General features: G+C 39.4%; 1 protein-coding gene across 10 annotated transcripts in view; it reads right to left on the bottom strand.

Annotated features, from left to right (window-relative positions):
- DYNC1I1 (dynein cytoplasmic 1 intermediate chain 1) overlaps positions 1-20,714 on the bottom strand; it is a 440,266-nt gene that overhangs the window by 54,394 nt on the left and 365,158 nt on the right. For all 10 annotated transcript variants that reach the window (XM_035698496.2, XM_049093605.1, XM_025471296.3 and 7 more), the window contains 4 exons: positions 14,991-15,137; positions 10,920-11,033; positions 8,296-8,429; positions 4,713-4,857 (listed from right to left, as the gene is read on the bottom strand). In XM_035698496.2, the coding sequence (XP_035554389.1) occupies positions 4,713-4,857; positions 8,296-8,429; positions 10,920-11,033; positions 14,991-15,137 (540 nt within the window). The remainder of the gene's footprint in view (positions 1-4,712; positions 4,858-8,295; positions 8,430-10,919; positions 11,034-14,990; positions 15,138-20,714) is intronic.

The following is a 20,714-nucleotide window of genomic DNA, read 5'->3' as shown; positions in this document are numbered from 1 at the left end:
CATCTCATTCCCTTGAACATTTTCAGGGACCTTGTTCTGTCTTATACTCGCAGTTTTTCTACTTTTTGTCTTTACTCTTTGTCAACAGCAACATCCTCAAGAGTCTCTACAATCTTTAAAAAAAAAAAAAAAGGAAGAAGAAACTTTCTCCCTCTCATCTTCCTCTCCTCATAGTCAAACTTCTTGATTTTTCTTCAGGGCTTCTTGCTTTCCACTTACTCCTTAACCCATTGTTATTTCTGTCCCCTCCGCAGCATACCGGCTGAACAGTACTTGCCACGGGCACAGTGAAGCTACTAAATACAGTGGACATATTTCAGTCTTGACGACACTTTCATGACATATTTGTTACTATTGCTCACTCCATTCTCTTATGGTTTTTTTTTTTCCTTTGGTTTTATATTATAGGAAATTTCTAACATACTCAGAAATAGAATAGTATCAATATCCAGCTTCAATATTTATCAGTACTTGCACAATCTAATTCATCTATGTCCACATGCTCTCCCTTCCCAACTGATTATTTTGAAGCAAATCTCTGACATCCTAGGATTTCTTCTGTAAAATTTCAGTGTCTCTAAAAGGTAAAACCACTTAAAATGATCAAAATATAATTGTCACACCGAAGAATAATAATTCATATATATATATATTCAAATATCTAGTCAATTTTTCGATTTTCCTAACAGCCTTCTACTTTTTTTTAAAGGGTTGCTTATCTGGATCAGGATCTACATAGGATTCATATTTTAAGATTGGTTGAAATGTCTCAAGTATTGTTTCATTCTATTTTGTTTTGATATGTAGTTTCCACCTTCATTTCCTTTTTTTCTTTGAAAAAAAAAAATGGGTTTTGTCGTAGAAATGAGATCTGCTGTCCCACAGATTTCTCCATGACCTTGACTTGGCTGATTCTATCCCTGTAGTATGTAGTATTTTGCATCTTTATCTCCTATTCCCTCTAAATTCAGAGATCTGGTGGATTGATAGGATTTTAATTTGATTTGGGGTTCAAGCCTACTTCAAAAAAAAGAAGGCTATGAAAGTTGTTTCTATTTTTAGAATGCTATCAGTAATAATCACTACCTAATATTCAATCCTATCTTTCTGTATTAGCTGCAATTTTTCTATAAGGAAAAACAAACCCTCATCAATTATTTAGTAGCACTGATGTACAAATCATATAGAAAAGACAGAACAAATGTTTAACTCTTTCAGAATAAATAACTGATTCATTCTTTTACTTATTAGTTTCCAAAATATTGAGTTGGCTTCCCTCATGATCTCCAAAGATAACTAATGAGTTTTTTTTCTTTTTTCTTTTTTCAGTATTATTATGAACTCATGAATCTATTACTATCATTGATATTCTTTGGCCTGCAGAAACTTATTCAATGTGGCTTCTAAGACCTTTGACAAGAAATATGTAGTGTTGGTAGCTTCCTTGCTTTTTATTATGATGAAATATTCCAGGCTCATTTTACACATTTCCTGCTGCAGATATAGAATCAGTAATTTCTTCCAGGATCTCTGGTTTCTTTTAGTGCAAGTGGTATTTAGAGAGCACAAACTGGACACTAGGAGCATCATTGCTACTGGATTGGTCACTGTTTCCATTGATTGCCATAATATGATTTCTCATCTGATAACCTGTTTATGTAGTGATTTAGATAAGTTCTTATATTAAATAATGTGTTCTTGGAATAACCCAGTTAGGTCATGAGGTATCCCTATGTATTTTGGAATTAATTGTTAATATTTATTTGAGTTGCTAATATTTTAAGATGGCATTTGTGTTTATGACTGAGAAGGCCTCTAAAAATTTGCTGACACTATCTTTAGGCATTTAGATCATGTTAAGATAGCTTTGGAATAAATTATGTATGCTAGCTAAAAAAAAAAAAGTGTTTTTTGGTTGAAAGTGTATTTTTTAGATTTAAAGGTAACACACACCACAAATTCTTACTAATACATCCAACTTAAAATCATGATTACTGCCGAGGTCTCACTCAATTCAAGCATTTGTATCTCCTTTCAACCCAGCTAATATTACTCTTCAACGACAGGAATGCAGTCATTTATCTCATGATACCAACACAATAGTGTCAGTAATAGTGACAATACAACCATCAGCAATGTGAGTACTAAAAGTAGTTTAACATTTTTTTGCAGTTTTTTTATCCTTAAAATACATCTCTTTTGGAATGTATAATTAAAATACAGGATTTTAAAGTCAGAATAATTCCACACTGTAATGTTTTGCCTCCAATTTGAACCATACTAAGGTTGATTTGTTTCATGTTACTTTACATTTTTTAAAGATTTATTCACTTATTTTTGGGGGGGAGGGGCAGAGGCAAAGGGTCAGGGAGAGGGAGAAGGAGAGAATCTCAAGCAGACACCCTGCTGAGTATAAAGCCCATCCCACGTGGCGCTCCATCCCATGACCCTGAGGTCATGACCTGAGCTGAAATCAAGAGTTGGATGTTTAATTGACTGAGCCACTGAGGCTCCCCACTTCACCACTTTAAAAATTTTATTGTTTTGTAACTAAGTAAAATGTTTATGTGGTTCCCAAACCAAAAGTACAAAATATATTTTAATATATTTTAATAAGTGTGGTTATTCTCTTTCTTTTAGTCTTCTGCCTCTCTGTAAATAATAATTTTATGTATGCGTGTCCTTCCAACCTTTAAAAATATACAAATAAATACTAAACAATGACAACATACTATTTACACTTTTCTCCACCTTGCGTTTCTCACTTAAAAATATATTCCTAGACATCACTACATAATAGTATGAAGAAATCTGCACTTCTTCATACACTTGAATCGTCCTCTCTCCTGTGGATGTAGTTTACTTTTGATTTGTCCAGAGCCCTCACAATGAATTCTTGGGTCCTTTCCAGTCTTTTCCTATTCAAGATAGCCTTTCAATGAATCTCCTTCTGCAGATGTCTTTTTTCTTATTTTTGCTCGTATACTTTTGGCATAGATTCCTAGAAGCAAGAATTGCTCTGACAATGAGCAAATATGCATGATGAATTATTTTTATATACTGCCAAATCACTCTCTCCAGTGTTGTGCCATTTTGCACTCACGACAGCAATGTATGAGAATGGCTGGTTCTTTCATCCCTTCACAGACTGTGTTGCTTTTGGACTTTTGTCAGTATGACAGTTGAAAAGAAGTTTCTCACCTTGGCTTTAATTTGGGTATCTCTTGTAGGTGAGGTTGTTTTTCATGCAGTGGAGGGCAACTCTGTGCTCTTCCTATAGACTCTCTCTATTCATGTCCAGGAAGCCACACACTCAAAAGTGATAATTTTCCCCTCTGTTTCTTGGGTTGGCACTCTTTAAGTCTCCTTTTCTAGTTCCATTTCTCCTGTTTATTTCCTAAATATCCCTCTTTTCCTGGGTCTACTCTTAACATTTCTTTTAAAATCTACTCTTTGGGGTGTCGGCTGGCTCAGTTAGTTAAGCATTTGCCTTTGGCTCAGGTAATGATCCTGGGGTCCTGGAATCAAGCTCTGCATGGGGCTCCTTGCTCAGAGGAGAGTCTGCTTCTCCCTCTCCTGCTTGTGATCTCTTGCTTTCTCTCAAATAAATAAATACAATCTTTAAAAAATCCACTCCATGGACTATAATAATGATTTCTATCCTGACTGCTACTAGGTATGTACCTATAGCCCAGGGGTCTCCCTCCACTTCTGTCCCACATTGCAAACTATAATGGCGATCATGAGTTGTGCATCCCAAGAACCTTACATTTAACCTGCACAATGCTCTTGGCCAAGGCGCCCTTCCTCTGGTGATCTCCATGCAGTGAATACAGTGACTGATTAGCACAGTCTCCATTCTTCAGCTATAACTTGCCTTTTTTTCCTGATGACTCACTGTCTCACCATCCTTATATTAAATCACATCAACAATTTCTGTGGCTGTTACCTGATAAATGGCTCTCGAATCCACCTCTTTCTCTCCATCCCAAACTACTGGTTTACACCACTGTCACTGTCACTTATTTCTCTGGACTACAGCACCCTTATTCCAGTGACCTTTCCTTTTTTTGCTCTCAAACATGGTCAGAATTGCCTTTGAAAACACAATTAACATAGTACCATTTGCCAGCTTAAAAACCACCAAAGGCTCAAAAGACACACCCCAAGCCCCAAACCACCAGGTCCCAAGTCCCATTTCCACAAGTGCAGGTGTATGTAAGCCAGTGCTATAGAGCTCTGTGCAGTCAACACTGAAGTGGGGAGAGGGAAGGATGGTAGTCCTGGAGGACATGTGCTGGGCAGCACTAGTGTTAGCAAAGAAGGACTTGCATTTTATTATTATTTGAATTGCTGGACTTTTATTTTATTTATTTTTTTTAAGATTTTATTTATCTATTCATGAGAGAGACAGAGAGAGGCAGAAACATAGGCAGAGGGAGAATGCAGGACTCAATCCCAGGACCTTGGGATCATGACCTGAGCCAATGGGAGATGCTCAACCACTGAGCCACCCAGGTACCCCAAACTGCCAGAATTTTAAAAATTTAGAATGTTTTCAAGTATCACTTACGTATTTTAAAATAAATAAAATGGACTGAGAAAGCGAACCTTTAGCTCTGAGGCAGACTGAATTCATCAGTAGGCTGTATACAATAAAATTGTCCCTTTGCCTAGGTATTACCAGAGAACTTAAATCAAGATATTCTTACCTTTGTGGTCCACAGTTTGACGGTCCAGTCAAATGATGACGTGACAAACAGGTGTGAGAAGTCGATTGGGCCCACAGCCATATGGCAGTTAATTCCAGTCACCGGCCCCTGGTGACCTTCGAAGACCTCCCCAATACCTGCTTTGCTGCATGAAGACCACACAGGAGCAGAATTTCAGTGACCTTTGCAAAGCAGCGACTGCTTTTAAAGAAAACAAACCCGTCTCTGCATGATTACATCTCGGTAATTTAGAAGAACCACCATGAACTACCAAAAATGAAACCACTTTCACAGTTATCTTGAGAGAAATAAAATGCTAGACTGGTTTTGATGATTAAAAAATAATATGGAGCAATATAATCTTTTTAGCCTTCTAAATTTACTATCAAATTTTGTCATTTAATCCTTTTTCTAGGAGTTCCTCAAATCCTATCATTGTTGACGCAGCACCTCAATGGAAAACATACATACTTCCATCTCAGAAGCTTTCATATTTTACTTAATAAGACTGTTCTCTCCTTATGATGACATTTGGCACACATTCCATTTTAACTCCTTCTGGGAACCCCGTTGGCTAGAAAACTCTACACATCCTTGTATGCCTACATTTATCTTTTCAAGGAAATTTCTTAAAGTTAACATATCTGAAAAGGTAATACTTTGTAGAAACCATTGCCACCACAATACGATATGCATAATTAAATGTGATATTTAAAAAACAATGTTTTCATTGAAAGAAGAGAAGTTTCAAGTCTACTGAATGAAGCTTCCATAAGGGCTGATGCCTGGTTTCCTCATTGCCAAGTGTTTGGCATATAGTAAGTGCTTAATAAATATTTGTTGAAAGAAACCACAAGGGAAAAGAGACAAACTTAGACCTTTCTTTTTTTCCCCCCAAAGAAGCACATCTGAGAAATAGTGATCTACATTTTGAAAGTTATCCAAGAACATATGCCGCCTTTTAACTAAGCTGGGATTATTTCCAGCCCTCTGTTATCACACAATAGTCTGCACACAACCATACTCAATTAAAAAAATATACCAAAAATGCTGTATTTTAAAAATCCATATGCATGAGGTTATAAATAAGACATATACTTAGGGATTGTGGAATCCAAATATTATGTCACTGAGAGTAAAATTTGAATTAAGTTATTAAAACATTTGGGTTTCTGGAGCACCAATAAATGTCAATGTGCTGAGCAAGGTTTGAAATCATGAGAAAATGCTGCAGCGTGTGTTCCATGTAACAGGCACTCAAAAATTATGCCCAGTGAAACTGCTAACAGCAGTTCTACACATGATCATTTAAACTGTTCTAAAGAACACGAGGAACTGATCTTTGAAGTGGCCCCTGGTGAGACTCCACTTGCTCTTAACAGCATCCTGAAAGGGTTTATAGGGTGCAAAATGAGGACCTTATTTAATTTATAGAAGTGGATTTTCACCTTCTGTATGTTAGGTGAAAAATAGAAATCCCCCTCCCACCTTAGCCCTATATGACCCATTTAAAATTACTATGAAGCCAAATTCCTGCTATTTTACAACTTTATTAAGATCTGTATTTTATATTTTGGATGGATGGGCCAATGTAAGAAGCAGAATCAAGCTCATAAAAAGGTTTGTGGTTTTTACCTTAGGTACCCATCTTTTGAACCACACTGCAAATTCTGATCATGCTTGAAAAAGACAACAGCCACAGAACAAAAATGTTCATCATGCAAAACATTATTCACATTAGAGAAACTAAAAAGAAAAAAAAATCTGAAAGTTATCAGTGAGAATGTTCTGTAGCCTTTGCAGATAATTAAAGTCCCGGATTACATCAATGGAACCTATATGCCCTACTGGTTCTAATAAATTTGTGGATAAAGCTGTGACTCCATATCTGATCCCTGCTCTCTCTGTGCCTTTCGTGCCACTTATGACCTTTTACCCATATTGCAGATATGTGTGCATTTACCTTGCCCATCATCATCACTTTCTTGAAGGCAGGAACCAAGTTTATAGAATGTCTGCATGCCCGGCAGCATCTAGCAGTGCGCTTTGCTCCAAGTAGGTGTGTAGCAAATGTTTGCATGAATGAACAACTTTATCGGGTCTTTTTATGCTTTCATAAAACTTTAATGCATGGTTTTAGTCAGTTTTATGGACATAGAACTATGAGGCATCTCTTTCTACTCATCTTTAAATCATGTGAGCAGGAGATATATTGCTTGTTTTATGTGTAGAACAGTAGGAAAATCACGGCTCCTATTGTCTGAATGGAAGAATTACATAGCTGGGCTGGGGATGCTTCTATAAATCACAAAAACACAGATGTATAAACTTGGAGTAATTTTCGATTTCTCACTAAATCTAAACAGCCTGGAATGAGTACAAGAGATGAAAAAATCAATTGAATTACAACTCCTAAAGTGAAAGAAAATGAAGTACCAAGGTGAACACAGTGAACCTTTCAAAAGGTGGTGAGGCCGCTCATTAAGTCTTGCATGCAATTTTACAATAATTCAAATTACTGGATTTAACCTGATGGTTTAACCTGAGGGTTTTCCAGGGGCATTTACCAATCTCTCAGTCAAGGCAAAATTCTTATCACGTGGAAACTTCACGTTGGTCTGTATCCCATTACCATTCCAGCCTCTCTGATTGGGAGGAAGAGCCCCTGTATTATTTGCCTTATTATTATTTGGGTTATTATTATTATTTCCTAATTCTCCAAATAGATGTTTAGCTCCTCACTTACTATGTGTCAGGCCCCAGGCAGAAAACCAATGATGAAATGAAGAGTTTAATAAGAGAAAAATGGCAAATGAACGAATAAGTGAAATAAAATGTAATTAATGCTATTTGTAGAAGCATATATATGAATATATAAAATAGCAAATTTATCAGACGGCCTGTAGTCCAATCCCATTTATTCTACTTAAATTTTCTCTGTAGTACTTAGCCTCTCAAGCCACACATCTCCTCGTTTATTGGTTTACTGTCTTTCACCCTCAACTAGAACATGAACTCCATGTCTGTTTCGTCATGGTGCTGGGCACATGGTAGGTTCTTAGTACGTATTCCTCGGAAACATGAATGAATAAAAGAAATGAAAATTCTATGAAACCATAAAGGAGGGAGTGGGTTTTCTCTGCTCAAGAGAGTCAGGAGAGGCTTCCGTGTGGCAGGACCTCTGTGCTGGCTCTTGAAGGCTGAGGAGGAATTAAGCAGGCCCCGAAGGGAGAAGTGCCAGACCTGAGGGAAGAAAGTGAGGGTGGGGACCCGTGCAGCGTGGGGGGAGCCATCTTGGGGGCTTGTTACCCCTGACGGGTCGTGGCTGGAGCATGAAGCTGAGGCCTGGAAGGAGCAGGCAGCCAGGGGTCTTACCGGACATGCTAAGAAGCTTGGGCTCTTTCCCTCAAGGCAGTGTGAACCATCCCCGGCTCACGACGGCTAACGATAAGGGGCACTCGAGGTGGGCTTTGCATGTCTTCAGCTAAGCCTCTCTCCTAATGCAAGGTGGTTCTAATCCAGAACGTGATAACAGACTTTCGGAAATGAGAAACACGTCATCGGTAAGAAAACACAAAATCACCTTCCATGACGACAGGCCGTGTAGACCGTACCCTCCTCGCTGCCAACCACGAAGTTATTGACGTCTCCCGTCGGGAAAGCCATTCCGGTAACGGCCACAGGCTTGGACTTATTGTAAACCAGCTCCATGCTCTCCTGCCGAAACCCGAAACACGGCGAGGTTACGTTCCCTCTGGCAACTCGTCGCCAAGCCAAAGATAGCGCGGAAAAGTCATTCGGCTAAATCGTCTGTTTGCTTTTCACACAGCGTTACAAAAGACCCCGGCTGTGCCAGAAACCACGCTTTACTGCCCCTGACACTCATGCTTCTGCGTATCTCTGGTTTCAGGCCGGCTGGATCCCATCAGTGTGTGCTGCTGCTTCTTAAGTCAGGCAGAGATGACAGGTGAGAATTTCGAAACTAATGGTGCAGAAACTAAAGATAATACTGTAATGGTTACACTTGTCAGCCCCAGGCTTTAATAAAACACACAATACCCTTGTATTTACAAACATTTTCGAAATCAATTGTTCGTGAGAATACACGTGTATTAATATCAGACGTACGAAGCACGTTTGTCAAAGCAAGAGTTTGTGTCCTCCGTGGACTAAAACCAGAAAGTTGTCACTCAAGTCATAAAAACCAGATTTCAATGGGGACATTGAATTTCATGAAGGGCAGCCATTGGGTGTGCAAGCTAGAAGCCCACAAAGAATGGTAGTGAAATAAGTCTTTAAAATGGCAAATGAAAGTCTTTATTTTAGCTCAGATAATTTTCAAATTCGGGAATCAAAGTGTACTTTAAGAGACATTCTGCTGAATTAATGACAGTGAAGAGTAATCAAGTGTAACTAACATCCCTAAATATTTCTGGCTGTTTACATCAAACAGCCTACTTTGCGCACCTGAAGTAATTAAAAAAAAATAATTCTAGGGGATCATGTTGTTATAGTTGCTAGGGAGTGTAGCCTTATTGTGCAAACAAATAAGCCACGTCTTAGCTGAGGAGTCCAGAAATCGGCTGTGTGAGCTAACAGTTCAGGTAGTTCAGATTATATGGTCATGTGACCTGCTCGCAGTACTTGAGATCCACACTCATAGTGAGTGTGTTAGTGAAGGGACACTATGACAGTACAGAAAACTGGGCCACCCAATGGTCTGCTCCATCACTAAAATTAGCAGCAGGAAACGAACAGTCTCTCGGTCACCCACTTGGAACAGAGAGGGATCAGGGTGACCGTTGAATGCTCTCATGTCTGCTTGTCATCCATGGACATGCCATGAAGCTCTCAATCTCTGTACAGGGACAGGAGTCTGTGGGCATGCTAAAACTAATAAAAATGGTCCTGTAGCCCCTGTACGACTGGTTTTAACTTAAACAAATACACGTTTAATCAGCCAAAAGGGCAATTAAAAATTCCTAATTAGAGGGTTCGCTCTCATATCTGTTTGTAATCTCCATGCTTTTAAAAGCAAACAACATATTGCTGAGAATTTTAAGACAAAGCTATAAAATACCCACATACAACTCCCAACTTGTATAATGGTAAAGATCAGTCGAAATAGATGGAACTTAAATAGTTAGGAGCTTATTAGCTCACCCCTCTCCCAGGCTGCCCCAACTCCAAATTATAAAAAGAATTTACTTAGTCTCAATATTTTCTACATCTGTATTTTTGGAGACTTATGGAAGGTTCTTTATGGTTTCACATTTCCTTATGCGTCTTGAAACTACAATGTCTTCTAAAATTGTGAGCCAGACATTCTAGGGTTGTTAATCCAGGAAAGGGAATAGAATTAAAACTGAGAATTATCTCCTAGATATCATTATAATTTTCTTGATGTTATCTCACATTTTTGTCAAAGTCTTAATAATAAACCTTTCTCTGTGTTTTTAGTTGGAGGACAATGAAATTACTTTTTTCCTCATAAAGAAATGTGGACAGAGTGTGTCTACATGGGCATTTCTGTGTGCATGTATGCATCTTGCATATAGATTCTGAAAGTTGCATTTAGATGCCTCCCCCCCAGTGGTCTCTTCCCTTCATGCTTCTTTGTTTTCCATAACTGTAATCAGTAGTGGTTTGGAAATTATGGAACTTTTGCATTTCCAACTTCTCATTTGTTGAGTAAGGAATGGCAGGAGCCATCCTAACAAACATTCCAGAGGAGAAAACAGATGGTTGGACAAATTCTTCACACACACAGACGGTCGTCTAGGCTACAGATGCAAGCAAGGGCTTGGATTTTTGTTTTATGGGGGATACCCTTCCTCCAAGGCAAGTGCCCCTAAGGGATTGCTCTGTGGAGCTCCAACTTCATTTGCGTTTAACAATGCTGTAGGGTACATAGGATTCATACCACAGGCAACTTCTATAATTACTATGCTTTAAAATGGATTATTTCATTTTCACTTGAAACTGACCTAAGGATTAACGTATTACAATAATTACATGATTTGCGGTAAAGGAAATGGGTTTTGGCTTCAGGAGGAGACTGTTGAAAGCAGGCCCCACTCTTTCAAGTGCATCCACTGGTTTTAGCTCCTATAGGATGTGAGGGTTTGGCTTTTAGGAACTGTGTTCCATTAGGCAAGTATCTCTTTTAACCAGGATGCTCTTATGTGTAGGGGAAAACAAACCCACCTGTGGAGTTGAGAGCATGTCCAGGCTCCAGGAACACATTTTGCCATCAGTAGAGACAGTGATGAGGTTATGGGCATTCTGGGTCCCAACAACATTTACACAGTACACGGGATGCTGCAAAAACGTAAACATGGAGGATCAGACGCGATCCAGGAGGAAATGCTTACATTGGAGTGTCAAACACATTACTCTAAAACGAGGATTAAAGAGTGACATAATCCTACAATAATACAAGCCTCAGGTCATTTGCCACTTTTGATTTGAACCCGATTGCTTTCTAAAAGCTCTGGCAGGCACACGTAGTAGTGGAAATACTTACCAAGCTTCACCTTGCTCCGTCAGAGGCAGTCCACCGGAGCTGAAGGAAGCTGCAGCAAATGATGATTGATGGAGCAGAAGCAGCACATAGCTTGGCTTCTAAGCTCACCATGAGTGATGAAAAAGGACAGCTTTCAAACGAGGAGAACTATTGACTTTTGGAACGAGTATGTGTTACTAAATCTGGAGTTTAGTGCATTGTAGTCATAGTGCCAAACATTTGTTAACGTTCTTTATATAAAGTGGTTAATATTCATCAGCCTCTTTAATTTGAGGGAGGGATACTAGTAGGGGGACTTACTGGCATGATGCACCTCATGAGATAAAATTAGGTTCTTTTATGTCACTGCAGAATCTAGGATAATGATAGATTTATTTTTCAAAATATCATTTGGGTTACTATGGAGGCTTCGATTTGGCCAGGGCCTGGAGGAAGGTCATTTCTACATCCAGGGAAGCATAGACAAGATGCTCTAACCTCCTGTCATAACTCTAGAAGGCTATCCCACTCTGTAGAATCCTAAATGGTAGGTTAAAATCATTTGCAGCTGCACATTAAATACTAAATGGAAGGTTAGCATAAGCAGAACCTAACAGTCCTGTGGGTTAGATTTTAGGCAGCTTAGCCATCATGGGCCAAACCACAAGTGAGTTGGTGCTTCTCTGTGCAAATAGCTGACAGTCTAAGTCTTACTCTTGATGAGTTACTGTCCATAATACCTAGCCACAATGACAATGAAACAATCTTTAATATTGGAAAGTTGATATTATATAAAGGATGGTTCCCAAACTATTATTATCATATAAACTCCTGGTCAGAAGGAACTGTAATCATCATCTAGGGCAGCTGCTCATCTGTCTCCACCGTGAGGTGGTCCAAAGTCTGCTGAAGCACCTTTCTAAAGGGTAGCCAGATTTTGTACTGATTCTCGGGGAGTTCTTCCTTCCACCACTGGGGATAAGGAAAGCTTAGGAGATACTTTTAGTACTGTGCCCTCTGGGATTATACAGATCAAGTCCAAACAATATTTATAAATGGTTGTTATATCACGCCTCTCCTCTAGTCCTGTCTTACTCAGACTACTCACACTGATCCTCTCCAGTTCCTTCACTGGTTCTTGAGTACCTGGCTTTCAGGTTTTCAATACCCTCCTCATCCTGGTCACTCCCTTTTGAATACATTATATTTTATCTGAGTTCGTCTTACAGCAAAGTTCTGAGAATGAAACACACTGTAGACCTATATGCCGACCAACAGAATAGAGAAATCTAGGATGTGTTGAATTTTTACTTCTGTGTGATAAAAAGTACACCCGTATTTATGTATGCTAAGATTACATTGGCTTTTTTGGCAGTTGCATCAGCTCTTTTCCCGGTGCCGATGGACAGCCAAGTAAACCCCTAAGTGTTTTTCACACCATGTTCCTATAGAAACTTTGAGTCAGCCTTAGTGGATATGGACAGTGGAGAGTACAGCAGGGGTCTGAAACTCAATGCCATCCTGATCAGGTCTCCAAATTTCAAGAGGACTGACTGGTTGTGGGATTGTGGACAATGGTTTTTCCCAGGCCTCCAGTGTATGCAGAACCTGTAGCAGTGAGTAATGAAACTCAAGGCCCCAGCCACACAGCATTCAAAGCTCAGCGTCCAAATCAAGTGTGAGAATTGATGGAACAGATTCTCACCTAAAAACAGCAGACGTTAAAACTGAAGAATGGAAAAGCAAGGTCTGAACGTTGTTGTGAGCCTGAAATCCACCTAGTATTTTTCAGCAAGAGTTCAGTGGGGTTTCTTTGTTAACTTCCAAGCATCAAAACAAAGCACCAAAATTCTAGTGGATTGGGACTCCTAAGGGTGGTTGCAGGAGGGAAAGGAAAGCATCTAGAAGAATGTATAGAGCCAAATGCCTAGAAAAAGAATGTGCGTGGTAGCCTTTCCTGGCTTTAATCAGTACTACTGGCCTGTGCTTTCATGAGTAATAAAACTTGGCTTAAAAGAAAAGAGAGAGATGTAAAGAAACCAGAACAGAAGCAGACACGTGGGAATGCCTACACACACACACACACACACACACACACACACACGGGCATACACAACTCTCCTTAATGGAAAGGAAAAAGCAACGCCACAGCTCATTTTTCCAGTATACATGCCAGATTGTTTTTATTTATTTAAGGAATAAACTTACTGTGTGGCAGAAGGGTTTTGCTTTAATTAGGATTTCCTGTTGTCCCAAATGCATATGTGTGGTGGGTGTGAAAGGAAATTAGTAATCTGTGGTGGGCCTCATTTTCCTTAACCACTTTTGATCCTGGTACCAATCAGCCAGGCATTAGTAGAAGTTGAAAGGCAGTCACAAAATTAACTGTGCCCTTTTAGCTATGGACTCAACAAAATGCAGCAAAAGAGGGGAAAAAACATTTTATTTTCAAACAGAAATATGTTACTGTTTGATAATAATAGTATTTTAGTTGTGATGACCATATCCTAAGTTACTTGACAAAGAAAGCTTAAGTCTTTGAAAGAGCTCCTGGATTTGGATTTCCCCCCAAAACTTACTGCTCTAACATTTGGATTTACAATTCTTGAAATTTCACCAGAGATGCTCAGAAACACACCAGATAAGCACATCCAGCCAAGAAGTGGTTTCACACTACTTGAGCAAACACCTGCATCAAACCGTCTTCTCCTGGGTCACAATTTTCTGTTATTAGTTTGGAGAAATGGGGTAGGCAAGAGCAATTTTCCAAGATTCCCAAGAAGTAGTTTCACCTGCATATGTCTTAGGCCCAAGTCAATCAGAATTAAGGTTGACTTGGTATTTGTCATTTCCCATTGTCAGTCTTACAAGGGTGGAAGAATTTTCCTCTTCATGGTCTTAGCTAAATCAGCTAGCAGTCCTTTTTTAAAGCTAGAATGGTTTTGAGGCCAGCAGATGGAACAAATGAGGCAACCACATTAAGGAAATTGAAACAATAGTAGAGCTGTATCCTTGGGCATAATTTGGGCATTTCAGAGAAAGAACATCAGTTACTCTGAATGTCAAGGTAGCAAGGATTGATGGAGACATGCCTGTCTTCTCATTCCTCCTTAACAACTGCTAAACACACCTGTCATTCTCTTAAAGGAAATGACAGAGTAGTTGTCTTATGAACACTATACTGAACCTCTTCTGCTAAATTGTGGGTAATGGTTTTGAGATGTTGACTTTTAACCCCAGGGATTATATTGTCACTGTAGACTTTACCGTTGAGACTTACAACCATGCATTCCAGAATTTAAAGCCATAGCACTCCCTCAAATCACAGATGGAAAAGGACCGTTGGCAAAAATCCCATATACCATCCCTAGACACAAAATGCTTACTCTCCTTGGCCTGTTTGAAAATATGAGTCGTCATGTTATAATGGAAACACAAAGGGTTTCTTTACAATAATTTCACAGATACCTCTGTCAAAGTTTCTCCCTGTGTCCTTTTTTTTTAGTTTTAATCCATCCCCGCCTCTCCAATGGACTTTGGTGTATCCAGAGAGCTCCTTTCTATGTGCTAAAACTTGTAGATCATTAAGAGATTTCTCTAAACCCAGTGTTTCCTTCCCCTACTTTTCACTTGGCTTTATTTTGGTCAGTCAGGATACAATCACTATAAATCACATGCTTCTCACTTGGAGTTATTGACCACATGTGTACTTGTGTCAGTTATCCGCTTTCAGGGCTTGGGTGGCTGGAAGAGAAATGACAAAGTCGACTTACGGTGTGTGCAGCAGCTGACAAGGGTGTCCTCTGTACTGGCGTCCTTCGATGACTGCGATTATCCCACAGGACAATTTGGCCTGAGTAAGTACCACCAACCACCAAGTTGGGATGGAAACGAGCGAAGCACACTGACATCACAGATGACTGGGAGGAGAAAGGGGAGAAACATGTACTGTGAAATGGTTGGAGAAGGCTCTTCCTGGAGAGAAAACAGTTCATCACATCAACTCAACACATCCTGGAAAACACAAAGCAATTGTTAAATGCATAGTTAGTAGAATATTTTCTACGTAGACACAGACTTTTCCCTTGAGGGGTTGGTCAATGGTTACCCTTTAGAACTTGAAATTTGACATCCTGGCCACGTCTTCAAATAGGCATAAAACCTATCTTATGTGCATCATGGTCTTGTGGTATGTAAAGCTTGGTTTGTGGACATTTCCCATTCATCAACGAAATTGCATCAGAATTAATAGGAGTTCTCCAATAAAGTCTTAACAAAGCAATTCTTTACTTTGAGGGCAGGGCCACATCAAGTTATACTATATACAGTGTTGGCAAAGCTTCAAGGACCTTGAGACGTGGTGCTTTTTTTGGTTTTTTGTTTTCAACTTAATGTAGACTTCTAGGAAGTATACTGACCTCAGACTGATCCAACTGGTTCCTTTTCAAATTCCCCCACCTCCCATGGGCATTCTCCTGACCTTGATCCTGCCCACTTCAGACAATCCTTAATGTTATTCTTTGCCTATTTTAACAAACAGTCAGTGGTAGATTTCAGACCAGCTCTACCAGGGCCTGTCATAGCATCACGAATGTGGTTTCTGAAATTCCACAAAAGACTACTGGGCACTACATTTTATAGGAAATTACTTAGAACCATGATACAGTTAAAATCAGATAAGTTGGCCATTCCACATTTTCAAAAAAGTCCATTTTGATTCCCATAGTGCTTCCATGTTTATATGTAAGCAATTGTTTTTAATAAATACATGTCATCCTTTCACTTAAATTCAATGAATGACCTTACATGTAAGAAAGGCATTGTACCAGGCATTATGGGAACACAAAGGTAGTCACTGCCCTCAATAAACTCGGGCCCTGATAAGGGAAACAAAAAAGCATGCATGCTGATGAACAGAGCTGCATAATATGCTGCTAGTCCAAGACTTCATATGAAAAAAGAAAAAGACACCTCTCTGCACAGACATAGTCCTGTGGGGAGGTGCATGCTTTGGCGAGTGGAAAGGAAGGTGGATCTTTGTCTTCACTTGTTCCTTGGGTTTGACATCTTTGTGCAGGGCACGACATGCACGCACAAAGAGCAGCCTTGAATGTGATGCATGCCATGACTAAAGCATAGTAGCATGTGTGCGTGCATGTGTGTCTTTGTGTGTGTGATGGAGGTGGTGGGAAAGATTGGTTTTAGCTAGGGAAGGGGAGAAAAGAGGAAAGTAGAAAGAGTGGATGGTTAGAAAGACCTCATGAATGGCAGTGTTTCATTCCTTTAAGTACATGTGGAACACTCAGCAAATGGAGAGGAAAAGAAAGAGACATTCCTGAGAGATGGGATAATAGGAAGAAAGACTGGAGGCTGGTGAGCAGCCCAAACTGGCAGTCTGGTTTGGTTGGAAAGCAGCTTGCATGGAAGAGGCAGGTAGCAGGGATTGTGGCTACAGAGGTCACCTGGGTCAGACAAAAGAGGGCCTTGACTGGCAGGTACTGTTTGGATTTTTTTCTGTGGGCGGTAGTGAGAAATCACAGCTTTCTGAGGAGAAACGTCAGAGGATCAAAGGTTGTAACTGATAGGCCAGCAAAGTAAAAAAAGTGATTGAAAAAAAAAATTATGATCTCTTCCTGACTGGGAAGCTAAATGTCCATGCCTAAAAAAGATCAGATTTACTATCAGCCTAAGTCTTCCTTGTCGGAAAGAGCTTCAGATATGTTGAGGTAGAAGAAAGAATGCAGACTATTTTTCAATGTCATGTTTTCCTAGTTTGAATGATTTTCAGTTCCAATTCCTTGAACACGATTAGATGGAGAACATGCTTGTGCCCCAATCTGGTTTTCATAAAGTTCAAGAATAACTCTCAATAATGATACTGAATTAAAGAAAAAGAAAATAATGCTGGTCAGCTTCTTGTTTTACACATCCCACAGAAGTGATTCTTAGTTTTCAACTGATGAAATTCTTATGTTGCTTGAGCTATGTTGGAAACATTTTCTTTAAAGCTTCAGAAAGACTTAAAATTATCCAGGTGGTATCAACAATTGAATTTACCAAAGCTCCAATCAATATAGATAAAGGAATGTCATTAAACTTGAAAAATCCAGAATTCATCCACTTGATTGCTTCTGTGTTTCAGCAAATCCCAGCAAATACCACTCCAAACCTTGCACAGTTGTTAAGAGACAAACTAGAGAAAAATAGTGGAGGTACTCCTACAAAACTTAAACATATAGTTGTTGATCACCTAGAATCCAACTCCACAAAGTGAGAACACTGTCTAATTCTGATATTTTCATTCATTACTGTTCATTATTCATCAAACACAGAGCACTCACTGAGTACTAATGACACCATTTCAAAAAAAACGTTTAAATGTGACAAATGCCCCCACTCTTGAATTCAGAATTCGATTTGCATTTGATAAAAAGTCAAATTCATGCTAAGACAGAGTTACAGTACCTTAGAGCCCCAGAATTCTACCACCAAAGTTGACTTTGTTTTGCTGCAAACCAAAACATGAGGAGAAAGAACAGACACACTTGTTTTTATTTTATATTTGAAAGATTAGAAATGGAAGAGTAGTTATGTGATTATCAATTTCGTTTACATTGTAAATTGCATACATTAATTATAACATGTATTCTATGTGGCATAGAATATAAAAGTTCAAAACAGTTCTCCAGGGTGTGCCTCATTTGACATACTATCATTCATATGGAAACAGTAAGGCAGTATGATCTCAATTATCTAGATGTAAAGTCTAAAATTTTAGTCATCTCTCGAGATGTTTTTAAGTATCCTGATGTTTCATGTAATGGTGGCAAACATTTAGATGATTGACTGAATTTTTTATTTTTCATCCAAATGTTTAGGTTCCTTCAGTCATATGGGAACAGTCCCTCAATTAGAGAGAAAACTCTTCTTCTACTTTGGAAAGTCTGCATCAACTCCTAGAAGTAGTCTTAGAAAACCCCTGAGATCTGCTGTTCATATAGCTACTGATCTAGTTGTTGTTGCCAATTGTCGTGGAATTTATTGACTGTCAGCATAAACAGCAAAGGATGATATCACCCTGTCAGTTGCATCAATTTGGTAAAGAGTAAAATAGCATTCCCCCAAAATTGATTGACACTACTAAAATATGTGAGGTTTTTTTTGTTGTTCTCATTTGCACAGTACATTTTCTGAAGATATAATCTATGAAAAACATTATTAATAATGGTAGTTTAAAAAATTTCATCACTTTCCTAGGCATTTAAAATTCTGAAGCTGGGCCCCTGGGTGGCTCAACAGTTGAACATCTGCCTTTGGCTCAGGACGTGATCCTGGAGTCCCGGGATCGAGTCCCACATCCGGCTCCCTGCGTGGAGCCTGCTTCTCCCTCTGCCTGTGTCTCTGCCTATCTCTCCCTGTGTCTCTCATTAATAAACAAATAAAATTAAAAAAATAAAATTCTGAAGCTAATTCACTTATTTAGGGTTGTAATGCAACATTATTAAATTATATGACTAATACAATTAAGACAAGCAAAATTACTCAGAACCAAGAAGCTTCCCTACCTCGTTTTTCTTAGCTTTATAAGAATATATATTTCTTTTTCTTTAATATTTATTTATTTATTTATTTATTTATTTATTTATTTATTTATGATAGACATAGAGCGAGAGAGAGAGGCAGAGACACAGGCAGAGGGAGAAGCAGGCTCCATGCAGGGAGCCTGACGTGGGACTCGATCCCAAGACTCCAGGATCACACCCTGGGCCAAAGGCAGGCGCCAAACCGCTGAGCAACCCAGGGATCGCCAAGAATATATATTTCTAAAGATATTTTTGGGAGTTTTAATTTTTTACTTATTTTATTTTATTCCTTAAGATATAAGAGCATTAGATTTATTTTGAGAAATAGCATAAGGCTGGGATGCCTAGGTGGTTCAGTGGTTAAGTATCTGCCTTCAGCTCAGGGCATGACCCCAGGATCCAGGATTGAGTTCTGCATCAGGCTTCTTACAGGGAGCCTACTTCTCCCTCTGCCTATGTCTCTGCCTCTCTCTCTCTGTCTCTCATAAATAAATAAATAAAATATTTAAAAAATAACGTATGGCCTTTAAACATTCAAATCAAGTACTTTACATGAGTGGAAAAATAATGATAAAGTTGATGAGAATTTCTGGACAGGGTTAGTCTAATCTTAGTGTAAGTTTTTCTGACACCACAGTTGAATGTTCTTACAAGGTTAGTGAGTTCATTGATATGGCCCAGAAATATGATTAACTCATCCATTAAAAGCTTGATGTAAAGCCAGTGAGTCAGACCAGCTATATTCTGACACCAGCAACCCAGACCATTTCCAAGAGGATGAACACTACCTTTTGATTATTTGTGTATTATAGTTCCATCACATCAGGACAAGCAAGGTTTCGAGACTATGTTTAGAGAATCAGGGCACCTCTATGGAGAATTTCTGGTGTCCTTCCCAGACACAGCAGCCTGGATGCTCCTGAGGAAACTTTGTTCAATTTTTAATCTTGAGCAGTCTGCTTGGTTACTACTGGCTGTCCCTGCAAAGGCAGCCCTCCCCCTTATCCCTATGGCCACATGCCCACTTGCACACAAGCTGACCCACTAGACAGGGTTCCACACTCTCATCATCTATTTCAAGAAAAGGTAGTTTATTTTCCCCCTTTCACAGGGTGAATTCAGAAACAAGACGGGTGGAGACTCTGCTTTTATGGTCTCCTTTCACTCACTGCACACCACCGCATTCAATTGCAGTCGGTCCCAATCCCTCTTTCAGTGGCTGTGGGAGCTGTTTTCTATTTTATAGAGCTAATCCTGGCCAGTTTAGGGACGGTACTTCCCCTTAACCACAGACCCAGATGCCCAGGGCAAAGAGCCTGTGGTCATTGTTGGCTGGGCAGCTTGCCCCTTATGTTCACATTTGATATGGTTGCCCAAGTCCTTTTGTGTGTGGCACCCTGCCCACTCCCCAGCCACTGTGCCTGGGTGGGAGGGTAGAGGGGTCCTGCATTCAACAGTATCTCCTATTTCAGTACCATCTCTTCTGGGGAGAGGCTGGTCCCAAGAGGGAATGGCCATATTGTTGCCATATGCTCTTAAATGGTGGCTGACATTTTATTTGCCTAAAAGCAAATGCTTAACTGTCAGAGGGCTGTGAGGCAGACAGATCAGATGCTTCTGGCTACTAGTGAGCTAGAATATATTTCTGCAAGTACCTAAGAAACCCACAAAGATATTTCTTTTGTTAATGGAAACACATGTAATTGGAGAACACCGCTGTCGAAAACCCCTCTTATAGGCAATCATGTAGCACCAGGCATCTGACAATGTGGAAGGTGTGAAGGTGGTAAAGCCAAGACATGAGTCGGGCACTTCACTTTAATGGAGATGAAGGAAAGAGTCTTTTTTTTCTTTCAGAGCTCTCTTATCTTCTGCCTAAGCCTCTATCCCAGGGTGCACAGTCATTCTTCTAAA

This window comes from Canis lupus, chromosome 14 (assembly GCF_003254725.2).
Source record: "Canis lupus dingo isolate Sandy chromosome 14, ASM325472v2, whole genome shotgun sequence".
Taxonomy (NCBI): Eukaryota; Metazoa; Chordata; class Mammalia; order Carnivora; family Canidae; genus Canis; species Canis lupus.
This window is presented reverse-complemented; position numbering and strand designations above follow the sequence as displayed.